Here is an 18,334-nt window from a genome sequence, read left to right as displayed (position 1 = left end):
GAGGAGAGGGATGCTTGTCCCTCTGAATGAATGGATGTAGCCTCGGGTGGCTCAGTGGGGCCAGACTGGTGGCACAGTGGGACAAGGCATGGCTGTGCCTGGCCTCTGGTATCTTCGCTTCCTCCCCTTCTGCACACTCTTGTTTTGTGCTCCAAATCTGCAAAGCTTTTCCACCTGAGCATACAAATGGTCACAGATCTTTGGCCCTCAAGTGACAGCCAGGTGACAAAGTGCCACCAGATTTCTGGGGGATGTGCAGGCTGTCACTTCCTCCTGGAAGCTGGGGGAGCCCATTCCAACTTGTCTCATCCTCCAAAGACGTGTTCTCTGAGGGAAGGTGAGCCCCCATCCCGTTTTCCCATCCTCATCCCACCGGGGCAGCAGGACACCCCTACCTGGGATGGATGCCACAGGGTGGGCAGCCCATGCAGGGCAGGAGTGGGGACACCAGTGGGTCCCTGCAGCATCTTTTGCCTCCTGGCCTGGTCAGAGTAGCTGGGCACTGGTTCCCTGTGGGAACCCTGTTTGAGCCCTGCCAGGACTCTTCCCCCCAGCCTTTGGGGTGGGCTGAGCTCCGGGACATACCCAACTTTGCTGTGGGTTGCCAAGGAAAGGCTGTTCCCAGCCGCCTGTGGAGCCGGGGCAGCGCAGGCGTTGCCGGGGCCCGGGGATGCCAAGCGGGGCCCTCACTGGCTCCAGAGCAACCAGCTGGGCACAGGAGCTGCAGCAGGAGATCACCCTCCCCCTTCCCTCTGGCAGCACAGGTTAAAAGAAATTATTTTTCCCGCATTGGTCGGGTTTCAGGGGAGCAAATCCCAGCCCAGCTACACCTCTCCTGCCGGTTTGGCCTTGCTCCTCTGGCAGAGGGATGAGACACTTCACGGAAGGAGCACCAGAGCCAGCAGTTCACCCAGCAGGTTCTGCAAATCTTGTGCTGGAGGACAGAATCCCTTTCTGCCTGCAGCAGGTGATGAGGAGCAGGAGGATTAGTAGCCCTTGTCATGGTAATCCCAGCGGGAAGTAGAGCTGTAGAGCTGCTCTTCACTTTTATTACCACACAAAGCTTTCACTACAAACTAAATACTTGTTTAAAATGATACACTGTTCCCACACTTGGCTTTAATATTAGTCGCAGGAATAATGTATTTAAATTATCTAAAATTGGAAAACTAAAGCCCCCAGGACCTAAAAATACAGGCACAGCAACACTAAAAATTCCACAGACTGCCAATCTCCAAAACATCCCTCGGCAAATCTGAAATCTTCCATCACTGAAACAGGTAATTTGTGGTCTAGGATTAGCCATTACAGCTGCTGTTACAGTATGAAAACACACAGGAGCATCAGTTATCCTTCTTACCTTCTGTCCTCTCCTCTTAGCAGCTTCCCTGCTGTGGACAGCTTGTGTAGGGCAGGACGGGTCAGGCTGAGTAACTGCACAGGGAAGTTTGTCCAGTGGGAGTCAGGCAAGCGCCTCTTTCATCCATGGATCTCAGATCTACTGCAGCAGAGGCTGGATAACTCCTGCCCTAAACAGATCTGTCCCCCAGTAAGAGGTATTTCCCCCACATTCATCTTTATCTTAGTGGAGAGCAGCAAATGGACCCTCCAGGCTCAGCAGAGCAAGTCCTGAGCTGGTGGAAGAAGGGAGCTGTCTCCTTTCAGTGTGTTCTCCTCCTTACTTTCATCAAAGCAGCCAAGAAAATGTAGTGCAAGAAAATGGAGCACAGTCCTGAAGCTGGAGGGGATTTGTCTCAGAAGCCTCCTGCAGCTCTCAGCCCCCTCCTAGTGGTGGGGCTCAGCTCTAGCCTTGATCAGCCAATATCAACAATATCCATCATATTAACTTGCCCTTTGTTTGTGCTCATCTGGGCTTCTCCCTGCCAGAACCCAGCAGTGCTCCCCCTGCAACCTACCAGACTCAGGAAACTGTGTTTAAAGAGTCTCTGCTGTCCTTTCCAACTTATAAACCACTTTTTGAGCTGCCAAAGAAAGCAGCTTAGCCCCACGTAGTGCTCAGGCACTTCAGATCTTTGCGATTTTTTTTTTTTTTATTTATTCAAGAGTAAAGAAAAATGAGCTGCCAGTACATGAAACCTCCTTGCTGATGAATCCTGATTTAAGAGCACTGGGAAAATTTCTGCTTGTCAAGGAATCAGCTGTTGGTGATTTTAGGCTCTGTTGGAACAGCAAATCAGAGTAATTCCTAGCCAAACTTGTGAATTAGTGGCTGTTCCCCATGTCCAAATTTCAGGCAGTAATCCTGGCTGGCGGAGTAAAGTGCAAAATTGACAAGATGACAAAGCAGCTCAAGGAGACAGATGAGAACAGTTCCAGTGTTGGCTCTCTGGTGTCCTCCACTCTCAGACCTTGCAACCATGTCCAACTTCTCCCTGGAAACCCAACTGGTGTCTGGAGGTGTCTGTCAGGTGTCCAGCACCCCAGCTGGCTGCTTCAGCTCAGCGTAACTCTTCTCCTCCACGTGGTTTGTCTGCTCCAGGAGCCACTGTCTCTCCTGGTCACTGACATCCAGCCTCAACGTCACCTCCTGGAAAATGCTGTTCACAGCAACCTGCAGCACACACAGAGAAAGCAGCTCAACCCCAGCCATGGGGCAAATGCTGCTCACATTCTCTGGGGAGATGGGCTGTTACTGCACCTCCTTAAAGTGAAGCTTTTTGAACATGCAGATACTGGCTTCGTTTTCCCGACCAATCTTAGCCTCAAACTTGGTGATCCCCAGTTTTCTCACTCCTGCAGGAGAAATCAGAGAGAGAGGCACTTCTGCTACCTGCCACATCTATAAAAGCACAGGACTCCAGTTGTGGGGCAGATGCATCCCTTAGTACCCTGCCTGTATCACCGGGAATTAGGTGCTTCCAGATCCCAGCCCCACCACACTCCTGTTCCCGTGCACTGAGCCACCCTCACCGTAGGCCATCATCAGCAGAGTTGCCTCCTTGCCAAACCCTCTGCCACGGCAGCTGGGCTCTGAAAGAGACAGCACAGAGTCAGCATCCAGTTAGGGAAGACAAACCAGCCACACCAGACACTTCTCAGAAGAGGCTGTGACCTGGACACACCATGGACTGATCAGGGCTGAACAGCCACGGTAAAGCATGAGAATAAAAAGCTGATGCAGGAACATCAACATCTCTCTGCAGCATGCAGCTGCAGTGGCAGAGCCCCAAGTTATGGAGCAGTTTTTTGCAGGTAGCTATTGCAAAAGCTACCTGCAATCATGATTTCAATCTCGCCCACAGTTGGGTCCTCGACGTTGGTGAGGAAGAGATTCACATCCCCAACCATGGAGTTCTCCTCTGCCTGCCCCGGCCAGCGCTCCGAGTCCAGCACGATGAAGGTGCACTCTGGGGAAAACAAGAATGTGGCAGCATCTTCAGAGTGTGCTGATAATTATTCCTAAATTACCAAAGAATGAAATAAAAGGTGCATAATGGTCACAGGAATAACAGTTTCCACGTGTTAACAGCAAGGAGGAGTTAGTAATTTGACTTCCCACAACAGGTGTGCCTGTTCCCACCCGCAGAAAGGAAAAATACCTGGAAAAACCTGTTGTGAGGGTGACACAGACACCAAGACTAGAAACATATTGTGGAAGAAGTGTGAAAACTTCCTTCCCATGTCTGAGGTCTCCTCGCCTTGTCTTACTCAGCAGCAAGTTGGGGCAAAGAATTGTTTTGGTGCACAAGAGGCTGAGACTGAGGGATTCACCTGGCCCATGTTATTGCAGCTCTGAGTAAGACTTTTTTATGCCACCTAAGACAAATGCTCCAGACTGAGGTCTTTGCCAGCTTCAGTATTTTCCAGCTCACTAAATTTCTACCAGGCTTTTATGGGCAGTGATTCATTACCCTGTAGGAGAGTGAGGGAACCAATTTAGTCAACACACCTCAACCAGGTGATCACAAAATCATACAATTTATCAAGGAGAAATACAACCTCCTTCTACCTTCTTGCAAAGATCAGACCTGGGGAGTGTTGGCTGTGCAGGAGTGATGCTTAATGATTTTTAGCTCAGCACAAAGTGCTGTGGGAAATGAATCACTACAGTCTCTGGAAAATTGCATAAAAAAGACACAAACAGCTCGAGGAAATGGATATTGTCCACTTCTCTGAATACATACCAGCTGTAATGAGAAAACCAGTTCAAGCCGCTGTTGTAGAAAGTGTCACATCCCCTCTGGTTTAGGGGAACTTGCTCACAGGGCACTCCCAGCTCACTGTGGGTCCTTCCCAGAATGGAAAGGACCTGCTCACCACTCCCACCCTCCCTCAGAAAGCATTCCAGATGCTCACTGTCAGCATCATCCCGCCAGCTGCGCTGCATTTCGTACTCCTGCTCCAGGCTGAGGGGCTCCGAGGCTGTCAGTCGCTGCAGCTCCTCCGACTGCATCCACTCGTGGTACCTGGCAATGGACCCGGCCCCACATCACTGGCCCAGCTGCAGCACCTCAGAAGGACCCCTCCCCGTGCTCTAGGGGTCAGGCCGTCACAAAGCAGCTCTGGAAACACCAGCACGGCTTTTGTGGCAACTTAAAATGTATCCACAAGCCTCTGTCCCTTATGGAACACAGTGCTCTCTGGAAATTTAGGGAGTTTGCCCGTCCTGTGGCTTTGTCAGGAGTGCCCAATGCACACCTGATGATCACAGAATCACCAGGTTGGAAGAGACCTTCAAGATCATCGAGTCCAACCCATGCCCCAACACCTCGACTAAACCATGGCACCCAGTGCCACATCCAGGCTTTTTTAAACACACCCAGGGATGGTGACTCCACCACCTCCCCGGGCAGCCATTCCAGAACTTTATCACCCTTTCTGTCAAAAACTTCTTCCTAATATCCAACCTATATTTCCCTTGGTGCAGCTTGAGGCTGTGTCCTCTGGTTCTGTCAGTGCTGCCTGGTGAAAGAGACCAACCCCACCTGAGCACAGGCACCTTTCAGGAAGGTGGAGAGTCGTAGAGAGTGATAAGGTCACCTCTGAGTCTCCTTTTCTCCAGGCTGAGCACCCCCAGCCGTTCCTCACTGGGTTTTTGTGTTCCCAGCCCCTCTCCAGCCTCACTGCCTCCTCTGGACACGCTCAAGCATCTCAATGTCCTTCCCAAACTGAGGGGCCAGAGCCGGGCACAGCCCTCGAGGTGTGGCCACACCGGTGCCGAGTACAGAATGACCTCCCTGCTCCTGCTGGCCACACCATTCCTGATCCAGGAATGCTTTTAAGTCCTGGCGCATTTCATCCCAAGCGACACTGACAACCTCCGGGACACTGGCAAAACACTAACGCTGCTATGCTTGTGCTGGTTTACTTCACAGACTGTCGGCACGCCCAATTCATCAAACATCCACCTGGCTTTACCCGCTGAAGCTTGGCTCTTCCACCGTCACCAGGGAAAGGCCTCGATGAACAGAGGAGCTGCTGTGCTCCCTCGGAGCCAGGTATTTCCCAGCGGCACAGCCGAACTTCTCCCTGACAGCAGAGCTGCCTCAGAGCACGGCCGGGACAGGGATGGTGCTGCCGGGCACTGAGGGCACCTCCCTGACTGGCTCACGGGGGAAGCGCCCTTCCTGACCCCAACGCTGTCTTCAAAGGGAGAAGTGGAATCAGACCATGCAGGAGCGCCCGAGGAGGACACGGGGCACGTACCGGGGCACGTGTGCAGGGGTGTAGGGCACCAGCGACACCTTCTTTCCTCGCAGCACCACGTCCTGGTTGATCTTCATGGCCTCTGCACTAAGGGAGAGACCCAACGCCCCTCTCCGTGCCTCCGGCGAGGCCAAGGGATGGGGCAACGGGGCCTGGGGCCTTTCGGGAGCGAGAGGCGGCTCTCACAGTCCGGATCTCCCAGGTCGCACCAGCATGCCCGCATTAACACGCCCCAATCCCTGTTCCGACATCCCGACGAGAGCCCCGGGGCTGGGGAGGGGAGCCGGGACCGAGGGGAAGCGGCACCGGGAGGCCACGCGTGCCCGCCCTGCCCCCTTCCACGCGTGCGCACAGACCGCGGGGCCTTCCCGCCACGAAGCGTGTGACGTCATCGCTCCGCCCCGTGTAACCACGCCCCTTTCGTGCCGCGCCCACGCCCCGCCTCCCCACGGCTCCACCCCCACTGCCCCGCCCGTGGCCCTGCGAGGCCCCGCCTCTCCCGTGGCCCAATCACGATCCGTGCCTTCACCCCGTCCCCGCCCCCGCTCCATCCCCGCCCCGCTCCTGCCTTTCCTGGACACGCCCCTTTCCGGCACGACCACGCCCCTCTCTGCCCCACCTCCCTCCCCGTGCCACGCCCCCTCCTGGACCGCGCCCATTCTTGCCCACGCCCCTTTTAGGCCACGCCCCTCCCTTACCCTCACCCAATCGCGGTGGCCGCCTTCGCCCCGCCCCGCCCCGCCCCGCGAGCCTGTCACGTGCGCGGAAGGCCCCGGTCTCGGGCGGCGCGTGCGCCGTGAGTGCCCCCGCGCGGCCGGGGGCGGGGCCGCCGGCACGAGCCGCGGGCGCCGGTGAGGGGCCGGGGGGTCCCGGGGGTCCCGGGGGGCTCGGGCGGGATGCGGCCCTCGGACGAGGTTTGGGCGCGGCCCTGTGCGGGGGCAGCGGGGGAAGCGGGCTGGGAAGGGGCTCGACGGGCGGGGGGAGGCCGAGAGAGGGTCCTGGTATGGGTGTGTGCACCGGAGCGGCGGGACCCGGGCCTGGGCAGATAGGCCGTGGGGTGAGGGGGGGGCTGCCAGGGCTGTTGGCGCTCTGTGGGGCGGGGGGAGTTCCCCCGGAGAGGACAGGGAGTGCAAGCAGTCTGGGGTACAGGCCCGGGGGGAGCCAGGCCGGGGTAAGGCCGGGGGTCCCCGGTGCCCTCGGGGGTCCCCGGTGCCCTGGCGGGACCCTGGTGCCGGTTTCCCCCGCCTAGGGTGGGGGCTTGCACGGGGACACGCTGGCCCCGGCCGCGTCCCCGAGTGTCCGTTTTCTTGTTGCTTGCTCTGTGTTTGCCAAGCTTGGCTTCAGTGTTTTGAGCCGAGGTTTGTTGTAAAAGGTGGTGTTTGATCTCTGCTCCTGAGGCTGCTCCAGTTATGACCTCAGTGAGCTATGTTGCCTGATTCTTTTCTGGCATTCAGCGTGGGTGTACAAGCTTAAAACTGGATTTTTTAGTGGAGCTCAGCTTGTGCTGATGGTTTGTCCCAGCTGGTATTGCTGAGTAGGAGCACATGTAGAAGTGTGAAGCCCTTAATTCAATTATGGCTAGTCATTGATACTGAAACCTTCCAGAAGGCTTCAGTTCCCCTATACATGTGTATTTATTTTTTTGAAACAATGCAAAGCTCCCCAAATACTTCTGCTTTGGAGTTGTCGGTGCATGAAAAGCATCTTGGTGTGTCTTTAATAGGTCCCATATTTTCACTTATCTACTTATTTCTGTACTTGAATTTAGGAGGAGAGACTTTAGGCTGGTTTTTTGATTTGTAGGAGGCACATGTTTGCAAGGAGTAGTAGCTGCATGAGAAGCAGCAGTTTGAGATCATCCTCAAGGCAGGCATTTTTCTTCTTGAGGTTTTAGTTGTCTGGAACAGCCCCTCTGGCTGTTTGGAGAAGATGAAGTTTGGTCATCACATGCTGTGAGAGGGCAGGGCCATTTGCCTTTACACCGGTTTAACAGGTTTGAGAACTTCTCACAGAGCATTGAACCACGTGGTGCTGGTGAGTGGGGTCTGTCTGAAGGGCAAGACCCTGCTGAAGTCTATTCAAATACCAGAAAGATGATGTGCCAAAGCTAACAGGCGAGTTCTTCCTTTTTCCAACAAAAATAACACATTGTTACGATGTTTCCCTAGGTTAAAGGCGACAGAAGTTGAAAACACCCTCCCAAAAATACCCTTCTGGCTTTGCTCTGGGGTTCCCCACCATCTCCAGGATGGCAGGTGGCATCACTGACACCGGAGAGCTTTACTCTCCCTATGTAAGTTCCACTGCTTGTGGGTTTGCTCACAAGGTTTTTTTGGTTTTTTTTTTTTTTTTTTTTCCAAATCCTTTTTCCTCAGCATTGTGTTTGCAAATCCTACTTCCTCATGGACATAACCCCAGCATTTCAGGAGATGGTGGAGGTCAAAGGGTGGTTAAAGATGCTTAGTGTTTGTAGTTATATGTGGGTTTTTTTACATCACAGATCACTTTTCATAAGGAAAAGGGATGCTAGAAAGAGCTTCATGTCCCGTACCAGCTCTTCATCCTTTTGCCCACTTTCTTATATTTTGTTAATTTTTTCATCAACCCAACTTGTCACTGGCATAGGCAGGGTGGACTGGGACATTGAAACTATCCCACTTTCTTCCCTTTTGTTGCTTTATGTAATATTTTCCCCTGAATTTCTCAAAGTTTACTTAGCTGCAGCTGTTGCAGTAATTTGTTTTATACCACTTCAGTGGAAGTGAGTAATTTAGAGGTTTCTTTCCTGTAATGTGGTGTCCTGTGCATCTGCAGAGCCAATTACTGCTTTCCTATACTACTGGAAATACCGGTTTTCGTAGCCACAAGTCTTCACAAAATGTCAGCTTTTAAAAACAGCGCTTTGTAAACACTTTTTTTTTTTTTTTTAAAGTGAACTCAATAAATTTAGAAGCAGCCCTGAAATCTGTGTGTTGGATTTTAAATGCTTTAAAATTTTCATCTCCATGTTAATGATTAAATCTAGGAGAAGTGGTTATTGGGCTGCAGAAATAGGTCACAACTGAGAAGAGGGAGAAGTGAGACAGTAACTGGGATGTCTGGACCCTCAAGGATTAGTGTCACCTGCTCTTACATTGTTATGCTGGTGCTGCATGAATTTCCTAGAGTAATCTCAAAGGCTGAGGCTCTCCTCTTTCCCTGAAGGTGTCTAACCCAGCTGAACGTTACAGGCACCATTCTCATTTCTGCCTGACCAAAGGAAAAATCATCGTTCTGGGATGTTCAGCAAAAGATGAATTTGCTGTGCTTATGCCAGTGAAGTGCTCTCAGGGTCACTGGAGAATCATTCTCCTGATGTTAATTGCTCCACGCCCAGAAAAGTCTGCTCATACACAGCTCCTTACTGGCTTTCCTCTGGAGAGACTCTGACCTATATTAAAAAAAAAACCACTAAAGCACGACAACTTTGGCAGTTTCTGATCTTTAATTGAGCTAAATTCTTAGCCTGGGGGGGGTCCTGTCCATGTGCAGATTTCTCTTTTGTCTCTGGACACTGAAAAAGCTCATTGCCAGAGAAGATAAAATCCTTTCCCTTCAGGAAGTAAAATCCCTTCTTCACAATATGCTCAGCTTCTTACTGGTAAAATGCCAAGCGGGCTTTGAATTAGAATTCTGTTTGGATATTTCCTGCTTGACTGAGAATAAAAAGTCCTGAAAGGTACATAACCATAACTACTTGTGTTCAGGTCAGAAAAAAAAGGGAGACCTCAACCCACAGCACAGACCTTCTGGTAGAAGGCAGTGATTTGAAAACAAACAAACAAAAAATCTCATGCAGTTTATAACTTTACAAGCAAGACAGAAAAAAAATTAATTAAAAATAATTAGAAAAATGGAGAGGAATATCTGTTTCTCCAGAAATGTGCTGACACTCAAATTGTTCTCTTTGGATTTCAGTCCCTTCCTCCAATTATTTCTCACATGGATTTTTTCCCACCCTGCTGGCTCAGGGATTGCCCTCTCCATTTTAATATGTGAGGTGTTTTGGATGATTCCTGATTCCGCTCTGATGCTGGATCATGTGGCTGATTGCAGGTTGGCCTGGTGTACATGTTCAACCTCATTGTCGGAACGGGAGCCCTGACCATGCCCAAGGCCTTTGCCACAGCAGGGTGGCTCGTCAGCCTCATCCTCCTGATGTTCCTGGGATTTATGAGGTAGGATGTGTGTGTGTCTTTAGGGGACTGGGCAGTTCAGCTGGGTGAGGACAGTGTAAAGTCTTTTGCTGTTTTCCTGTGTGCTCTGTCTCTCTGTTCCTTGAGTGCTGGTTTCTGCGATGGTGTTGCCTGTGGACCTGATTTGGAGGGATGCACTTCCTGACTCTCTGGTACATCCCATTTCCTGACTTATGTGAAGGACTTTTCCTCCAGTCCAGAGTCTTCTGGGACCTTTATCCCTGCTATGTTTTTGACATTGTCCTCACTGTGGATCCATTCCATGCTTGCCTCTGTCACAGATCAGTTCCCCAAACACCAACCAGGTTGCAGGTGGCACAGGGTCAAGTGTTTGCTTTGTGACTTGCAGATGTGTAAGCTTTCTCTTGGCTTCTGGCAATGCTCTCACAGCTGAGTGTCAGGAACACAAATTCCTGTATAGCCAGGCCTGTCTTAGCCCCTCCAGACCTTTGCTGCTCAAGACTCTGGAGATGGTCTCCTGTTTGTCATGCTGGTTCACTGTGAGCCCCTGCCCAGGTGCCTCCCTGTTGGAGCAGCAGGTGGAGCTGAAGGCTGTGGATACAGCACTGAGTTACTGCTACAATTGCCATCTTCTGGTGGGCTGGGAATCCCTGCTCGCTTCTTGTTTGGTTTTAAAATAAAATAAAACAAAATTCCCTCCTGCCATTTGTACAAATGGACTTTTGAAGTGCCAGCCTTTTCAGTAACCAGTTCTGCCAGCCTGAAAGTGCCTTTGGTTTGGAGGCAGAGCTTTTGGGATCTGTTCTGTGCTGCAGTTCAGGGTGACTGTATGGTTAAATGCTTGTGACTGCCCCACCTCAGAGCTGGGTGCTGCAAAGGCTTGGTAAAATTATATCTGTGGGGTTACCAGTAACTGGGAGCTTTAGGAGCAATTCCTTTTAGCTACATTAGTTTAAAAGCATTAATTCACCATATGGAATTCAGCAAGAGCAGACAACCCTTCAAGGTCAGCAGGAGAGCACAAACCTCCAGATCTGTGTACCAGAACTGCACTGAATTACGCTCAGAAGACACAGCTCAAAGTGCTGCATGCCTTGGGAGCTCTGTTGCTTTTGTTCTGGTACTTGTGACTTCCTCATGCCCACTGGGCACCTTTGGTGCAGGAAAAGCCTGGGCGGAAATTGCTACACAGGCCTCAGCACTTCCTTTTATTCTTGCAAAACTGATCTCGTATTTGAACTTGATAGGCAAGTCCAGTTCCTGAAGCACTGAGAAAACACTTTAAAGCCTTAAATAAGATTGATTTGAGGGGGTTTTAAAATTTATTGATTAATATTACAGGGCTGGTTTTAGCTGAGATAATGATATTCATTCCATCAGTGGCTCTTCCTGGACAGCTTTTCCATTGGCCTGCAGTATTTGCCTGTATGTGTGATGTGCTCCTCCTTCTTGTATTGCTGCTTTGCTTCTGATGCCATGTGTAAGGTTCTTTAAGGGATCAGAGTACCTTTGCCATGAGCTTCAGAGTAGAACTGGGTTTGTCCTAGGTTCTAAAAAGAGGAAGGAAGCTTGCTTTCTAGCAAAGATCAAAGTTCTCTTGCTGTCTTCAACCCACAGTAGCACCAAGAATGTGCTTTCCAAATATCTGAAGTGTCTTATTATATCTGAAGGTGTGTTATATTTTACATCATATTGTGGTCTGCTTGAACACCTGAATCTCAAGAGCAGAAGAGAGCAATAAACTGAGATGAAACACTGTCAAAACAGTGTGTGGGGTGCTGGCAAAAGGATTGTTTTGGTTTGTTTGTTTTCTCCTACAAACAGATGGGAATTATTCTCCATCTCTCTTGACTATTACTGATGATATCAATTGAATTCTTCTCTCTGTAGCTATATGACTACGACCTTTGTGGTGGAAGCCATGGCTGCTGCAAATGCCCAGCTGAGATGGAAGAGAATGGAAAAACGCAAGGTTTGTGTGGGGTTTAATTCTTCTTTTCCTCCTGTTTTATCACATAGGATTTTCCTGGCATTCCCCTGTATCTTTGCCTTGTCTCGTTACTAACTCTAAGGAAATAAATTTCTACTGTACTTAACTTTGCCATATAAAATATAGCTGTTAGTTCCCTGTGGGGTTGCTCATTAAAGACAGGATTTTCTGCTCTTGCTTTGAAAAATCTCTTGTGCTGTTCACATTTCTTACTGATTGCGCTCTCCTTGCCCAGAAGTGCTGCTCAGTGAATGTGGAGAGGTGGCAGCCAATATATTGGTGCTATTTGGAGTGTGCTGAGGAGTATAAATCCTTGCTGATCTCAGGTCATTTAACTGGGACAGGCTGGGATGTCCTTGCTGTTACTTGGGCAGTATCCCAGGTTGTGGACAGTTCTGAATTATGTCCTTGCTGTAAAACTTACTTGTGGCTTTACTGGATCAGAGGGAGGCATAATTATTTGCACTGATTTAGACCCCTGGCTTGGTGTTAGTGGGATGTAGTTAGGAGCTAGACCTGCTTGTGTTAGCTAGATATGCTTGGATTTATTTTTTTTCTCCCAGTTCTGCAACACTGCAGATCTTTCTGAAGTTTCCAACTTCTTTGTGCCACTTATTGCTACATGAATTGGGCAGTGTTGCTGTTATGTGTGTGTGTGACCTGGGGCTGGGACAGCAGAGCCTGTCATTTACTTCACCCTGCTCTGCTAGTGTCCTGTTCTGTCCTCCACAGCATCCTCTGGGTTCCCTGGTATTGCCTTTGCTTGCATGTCCTCCCCTCCTCTTTGGGACTTTACCTTTGAGTGTCTGAAAGTGACCGTGACACTGGGGGTGGCACAGCCCATACTGTGCGTAGCAGATATCCCGGCAGTGGTCTGGTCTTTTCATCCAGGAGGATGATGAAGATGAGGATTCTTCCTCTGGAGTGTCTGACAGTGATGTTCTCCTCCAAGATGGCTATGAGCGAGCAGAGACACGGCCTATCCTGTCAGTTCGTGAGTACCCAGTTCATGCTTTCACTGGTATGAGGCCTCTTCTCTGCAGACAGTGTTCCAGTGGAACTCCTCTGTCCATTTCACCCTTCCTTCCACATGCTCTCATCCCAAAGTCCTCAGCACTTGCAAGATAAGACACATTGAGAATTCAGTTTGCCTTATGCAGCCTGATAAAGATCTTTTCCCTCTGTGTCACTAAGATGAGAACATTGTATTTTCTAAACACCTTAGACTAGCTTCAACAGAGTAATTGGCCCAGTGACTCTGCAGCAGTGGAGTTTTACATACTGTCCTTCAAACTGCTACTAGAGGTTCCCAAGTATCCAGGTAATCTGGCCTTAGGGCTTATTGGAGGGACTGGTTGAAACACTTACTGTTTTTTAACTTGCAGAGAGACGTAGCTCAGCCAATATCTTTGAAATCACTGAGAGGGTAGAAATGGGCCAGATGGCTTCCATGTTCTTCAATAAAGGTAAGTGATGAACATTTTGAAAAGTCCCTTTGGGTTCTCCTGCATGTTGTGCGTATGGCTGTTCTGTAAGTTTGCATGCTTCTCAGAGTGAGTTTGCATTCTAAATTTGTGATAATTCCACCTGGATGTGCTGTTCCTTCTCTCTGTGGACTGTATTCATCCTCCTGTGTAATGTTTCTGTAAAGTATTTATGGGCCAGGTGGGCCAGAACCTCCTGTGGTGAGCATGGAACCACCAAAACACTGCAGGTTATGGGACCAGTGTCTTGATACAGGCAAGTGTAAGTCAGTGCCTTTTCTGACTGCAGTTCACCTACCTCTGAACTGCATGTATCCTCTGTCATCTCCACTTTCTGAAGCAGTAGAGCCCAGCTGTAATGTTTTCCAGTTGCATTTTGGTTGTAGCATTTGAGAATAAGACATTCAGGCTTCCCTGAGCCTTGTAGATAGCAGTCTGAAGGAGAGAGACTTCTGATAGGAGCTTCTAGGAATTGTCTGCATCTGGGCAATTATCAAGAGACCTGGGACATGAGCTGCTGAAGAGGTCCCTGCTGAGGATGTGCTAGGCAGCAGGCTTGTCTTTTTGCTTTTAAATGTCTTTTGTATGCCAGGGAACAAGCTTGTAACCCTGCTCTAATAAAGCCCCATCCATTGCTGCATGTGATAGAAACGCAAACCACAGTGATGAGGATTCTGAAACCTGTAAAGCAGGACAATGAAATTCTGCACAGAGCCAGAACATCATCAGACACCATGGCTGCGCAGTTTTGAGCCTGTCAGGCCCCATTTTTTGTGGAAAGTGATGTTCTCCCTTGTTCACTGGCCATCTTGCAAAGTGGTAATGGAAGGCTGGGTTTTTTCCTCTACATTACATCAGTGTATACCAGCATGAAGCTGTTGCCTCTCTAGGACAGCTGGGCTTAAGGACTGAATATTCTTTGAATTTTATTTTTTGCTTTTAAAGTTAATTGGAAAAAAAATTTTTAATTTTCCTGCATGCCTCTTCTGGGATTTTGTAGATTTGAATCACTTAGGACTATCAAAATAATCCACCTTGGACTAGGCTGCCACGTTTTTAGTCAGAGAAGTGAAGTGTATGAGAAACATCTCGTTCTTGGTCTTGCCTGTACCACTGAGTAGTTATGACCTAAGGCAAGTTTTCTTGCTTGTTTGCTTTGCTTTGTGTAAAATATGGTGAACACATCCCTGTCTCACGAGGCTTCTCTGAGGAATAATATTTGAGAAGTGCTTTGAGAACAATCATGTAACAGGGTTTAGCTGTATTGCTGAGGATTGGGCTGTGGAGGGATGGGGATCACAGGAGTCAGAGTGTACTCATCAAGTTTCAGGAGGCCTCTTCTTTGCATGTGCTTCATAGAGGAGCTGGAAAGGACCCCCAGGAGCCAGGCAGGTTCTGGGCCTCTCTGGTACTCAGCCAGTAGAGGGTGTTGGGAATATGTGTCTTCCCTCCATCAGCGCTGATGTAGCTTCTGAGCAGAGTGAAATAAACTGCTTAGTACTCTTAAATCTTAATCCCTCTTCTTAATGTTGCTTTAGCCAGAGTTATCTGATTTCTGTGTTAGGGATCCCTCCCCAGGGTCTACTCAGCCCATCACAAAGGGATGAATCTATCTGCAGGAAGCTGGCTGGAACAGCTACAGGCCATGGCCTGACCTACATGTGACTTCCAGGTGGGATGAGGTGCCCACAGCAAAGGACCTGGGGCAGCTGTAACTCATTGCTGCTTTCCCTATGTCAGAGCTCAGCAGTGGGGCTCTGTCCCTGTCACCGATTCAGAGACACCCCCTGGCCTGCGAGTGGCTGCAGAGACAGACAGGTGAAGGACCTCCCTCTGCAGGTCCCTGTGGAGGTGCTCCCTCCCCACAGCTGCACAGAAAGGTCTTCAGCAAGGGCAGCTGCTCAGTGACCACTTAGTGCTGAGAAACTGGGCCACACTGGGGAATTCCCAGCTCCAAGCACCAGCCTGTGAGGTTTCACAGCTGGCAAATGTCTGGGTGTTTACTGATGATACACAAAGTATGGATCCAAACCCAAGATGACGGAGGGCTTTACAGCCTCCAGAGGAAAGGCTGATGAAAGCTATGCAATAGCCCTCAAAACCCCTGATTTCTAGTGAGTTCTTTGCTCCTTTCCCTTGACTGATTTTTATTTTCAACAATCTGACAGGAGTTGAATCTGCAGTCCTAGGAGGTAAGCTGGGGATAAATCTCAATTTCAGATTGTCTGCTTTCTTAAAGGGAGCTGACTTAGGTTTAGGCTGTGAAGAGACTGTGTTCATTTGAAAGAGCTGCCTCTGAAAAACTACTTTTTTTCTTGATTTGATTTTTTTTTTAATGTTAGGTGCTTTCTTCTGGGACTGAGCAGTCATTTATTGCAGTAATAGATTCTAGGCACATCTATCACGCTGTTTCCTAACAGGAAGTCATTGCTTTTTTTTTCACCTCGTTTTGTGCCAAGTAATGAAAGTATTGATCAGGGAGGGTCAGCAGCAGTTTATAAAATAACTGATGCTAAAGTGTTCCTGTCTTGGAGCAGAGTGTCACCTCTGCTTCCTGCAGACAGAGAGGTCTGCATTGGAATGGGGGTGCTGCTGGGTACTGGCTGGTGCTGCTGTAGCTTTATTTTGTGTGTGGGGGCATTTGAGTCCTGAGACCAGTCACAGATGCCAAAACAGAATATCTGAGTCTGTCTAGTCCTCAGCTTCGTTTCTCTGCAGCTTGTGTCCTATCTCAGATATTTTTTTAAACCTTCAACCCTTCTTAATGGAAATTGGAAAAGACTGGTAGGTAGTTTGTTGCTGTCTCCAGAACAGCACAGAGACTCCCTAACTGTGAAGACATCTTTAACAGAGCAAGAAAACAATGGGAGAACTGTATAGAATGATCTGACAATTTCTGTAGTAAATCCATTTGTCTCCAGGAACAGCTCTAGAGCACTGATTTAGTGTGCTTACTGAACAGAAGCAGGGAAGCTGATACAGCCCCTTTCATGCTAAGAAGGCCCAGTATATGGAATAATTTATTTAAACAAAGGAGAATGCCTAATAATGTTTCCTGACATCCAGAGATCCAGGGGCAGTATGATGGCAAAACATGGTAAAGCTTTGGGGCACGCAAGCACTGAAGGAGTCTTTAGTCCCACAGCAGTGTTGTCCTTGTTTGATGGTTGTCACAGTTGTGGGTGTGAGGTTTACTCATGCTGCCCTGGGATTAAGCATCAGGTGGCATCACAACTTGAAAGTATGGGCAGGTTTCTTGAGCTGTTTTCCTTCAATGTCAACTTCCTAAATTAAATGAATTTGAGGCTTTTATTCTGTAACTCATTTGACTCTGAAATAAAATATCTTCCAATTTGATGGTGAGATTTATACAGACGTGCTTGCAAGAAGAGAATCCTGGAGTCTCATCAAACATTTCTTTATCCCTTTAGATTTTACCTGTTCACAGCGGTGTCGTGTGCCTCAGTGAGGCTGTTCTGTGCACCCAGTTAATTTGTGTAAGATTTTCTTATAATCTCACAGGTTAAGGCAGGGCAAGCTTTAAATTGAAAATAATTAAAAAAAAAAAAAACAGAAAAAACTTATCCCAAAAAATTGCGTAGGGGCAGGAACAGTGTATGTAGTAGCATCAGGGTAAGTGGGATGCAGAAACAGTTTTAAAGCTTTGCAGGACTGTGCCTTGGCTCAAGTTGCCAGTGGTAGGGAATCTCCCAAAGCCAGCTCCATTTCAGCCCGGTGGAATCTGAGCTCTGCAGGGCTAAATCCCTACACGTCCATATTGTGAAGGTCCTACCGGTTTGCAGTCAGAGGATTTGGAATCAGCAGAGCCTAGAAACATTCTCTCTGCATTTCACTTTGTCAGGCTGCGCTCACACTGAGTCTGAGAGCATCACCCGGATGTTTGCCTGTGGCTGTTCAGAGCTGACAGCTTCGTCTGGCAGGTGACTTATGTGAGACCTGTTGGTCTTGTCTGCAGGATGGGCTTGAACTAGAGGGTTTATTTAGTGTCAGTACCAGGTATTGAAGGAGGCAGAGTGGAACTCTGAGACCCCTCATGCCCCATCAGTTCCTGTTCCAAGCTTGGGTGGTTTGCTGCAGAAACTATGGAGGCAAATGGTGATTTAAGATCTTAAAAACTTTGTACATTTGAAATGCAGAGAACAAGAGCCTCTGTGTACTCTGCTGAATCTGGACAATATTTTCTTTTTCTGCAGTGGGTGTCAACCTCTTCTATTTCTGCATAATTATCTACCTCTATGGAGATCTGGCAATCTATGCAGCAGCGGTGCCAGTCTCCCTAATGCAGGTGACCTGGTAAGTGTGCTTACACCTGAGGGGCTGTGTGCTGCCAGGGAACAGGGCAGGCTCAGGGTTTGATGGGGTGATAAGTCTTACTAGGATCAGCTGTACTTTCCAAAGTATGGGGTGGAGAAATGACTCAAGGACAGCTCATCTCTTGTGGGTGGGTGGTGAAGTTGTTTTGTATTCCCCACCTGAGTGCCTGCTGCCTGACTGCAAAGTAGCTGACCTGGTTCCAGACAAGTGCTCAGGTGTGAAGTATTTCCAGCTTCAGCACTTTCAGACGTGAGACTTGTTGCTCCACAGTTTGATTGCAGTACTCTGCAATATGTTGCCTTCTCTCTCTCTTTGGGTAAGAGTTGAGGGGTGTGATGCTTACTAAGCCTGAGGCCAGTGAGTGGTGATGGTACATGGACTTAGCTCTGGACTGGCAGTGGTGCCTTTCTCAAAGAAACAGATAATAAGAAAGATCAGTTTGATCAAAACTGGGCTGGATTTGGACTTCAATCTTGAAAATGGAAAACCTCAGCAATCCATAAAAGATCTAAGCTCACCAGCTTGATGATTAAATGAGAAAACTTGCAAATAACTGCAGGCAATCCAAGAATTTGTCTTTAAACCTCTGGTACTCAGTGACTCGCTGTGTTACACTGTCCAGAAAATGTAAAGAAGTGAGTGTGACCAGAGACAGAGAGGAG

The 18,334-nt window shown here is 48.9% G+C and overlaps 2 protein-coding genes across 3 annotated transcripts in view; one reads left to right on the top strand and one right to left on the bottom strand.

Annotated features, from left to right (window-relative positions):
- Nucleotides 1–1,099: 1,099 nt before the first annotated feature.
- Nucleotides 1,100–6,014, bottom strand: NAT9 (N-acetyltransferase 9). The gene is made up of 6 exons (XM_068209557.1): nt 5,668–6,014; nt 4,318–4,427; nt 3,234–3,368; nt 2,932–2,991; nt 2,660–2,754; nt 1,100–2,572 (listed from the first exon to the last, which is right to left on the bottom strand). The coding sequence occupies exons 1-6, from the start codon at nt 5,742–5,744 to the stop codon at nt 2,426–2,428; spliced, it is 624 nt and encodes a 207-aa protein (XP_068065658.1). The 5' UTR covers nt 5,745–6,014; the 3' UTR covers nt 1,100–2,425.
- A 408-nt stretch (nt 6,015–6,422) lies between these two features.
- TMEM104 (transmembrane protein 104) overlaps nt 6,423–18,334 on the top strand; it is a 43,736-nt gene continuing 31,824 nt past the window's right edge. Inside the window, exons 1-7 of one of the 2 annotated variants that reach the window (XM_068209555.1) lie at nt 6,423–6,518; nt 7,836–7,960; nt 9,763–9,884; nt 11,754–11,835; nt 12,745–12,847; nt 13,239–13,319; nt 17,552–17,651. In XM_068209555.1, coding sequence (XP_068065656.1) covers nt 7,916–7,960; nt 9,763–9,884; nt 11,754–11,835; nt 12,745–12,847; nt 13,239–13,319; nt 17,552–17,651 — 533 coding nt within the window. In that variant the 5' untranslated portion in view covers nt 6,423–6,518; nt 7,836–7,915. The remainder of the gene's footprint in view (nt 6,519–7,835; nt 7,961–9,762; nt 9,885–11,753; nt 11,836–12,744; nt 12,848–13,238; nt 13,320–17,551; nt 17,652–18,334) is intronic. The other variant, XM_068209556.1, reaches the window with a different exon arrangement.

The sequence above is a fragment of the Anomalospiza imberbis genome, chromosome 19 (assembly GCF_031753505.1).
Source record: "Anomalospiza imberbis isolate Cuckoo-Finch-1a 21T00152 chromosome 19, ASM3175350v1, whole genome shotgun sequence".
Classification (NCBI taxonomy): domain Eukaryota; kingdom Metazoa; phylum Chordata; class Aves; order Passeriformes; family Viduidae; genus Anomalospiza; species Anomalospiza imberbis.
Note: the sequence above shows the minus strand (reverse complement) of the source record. Positions and strands in the feature narration are given on the sequence as shown.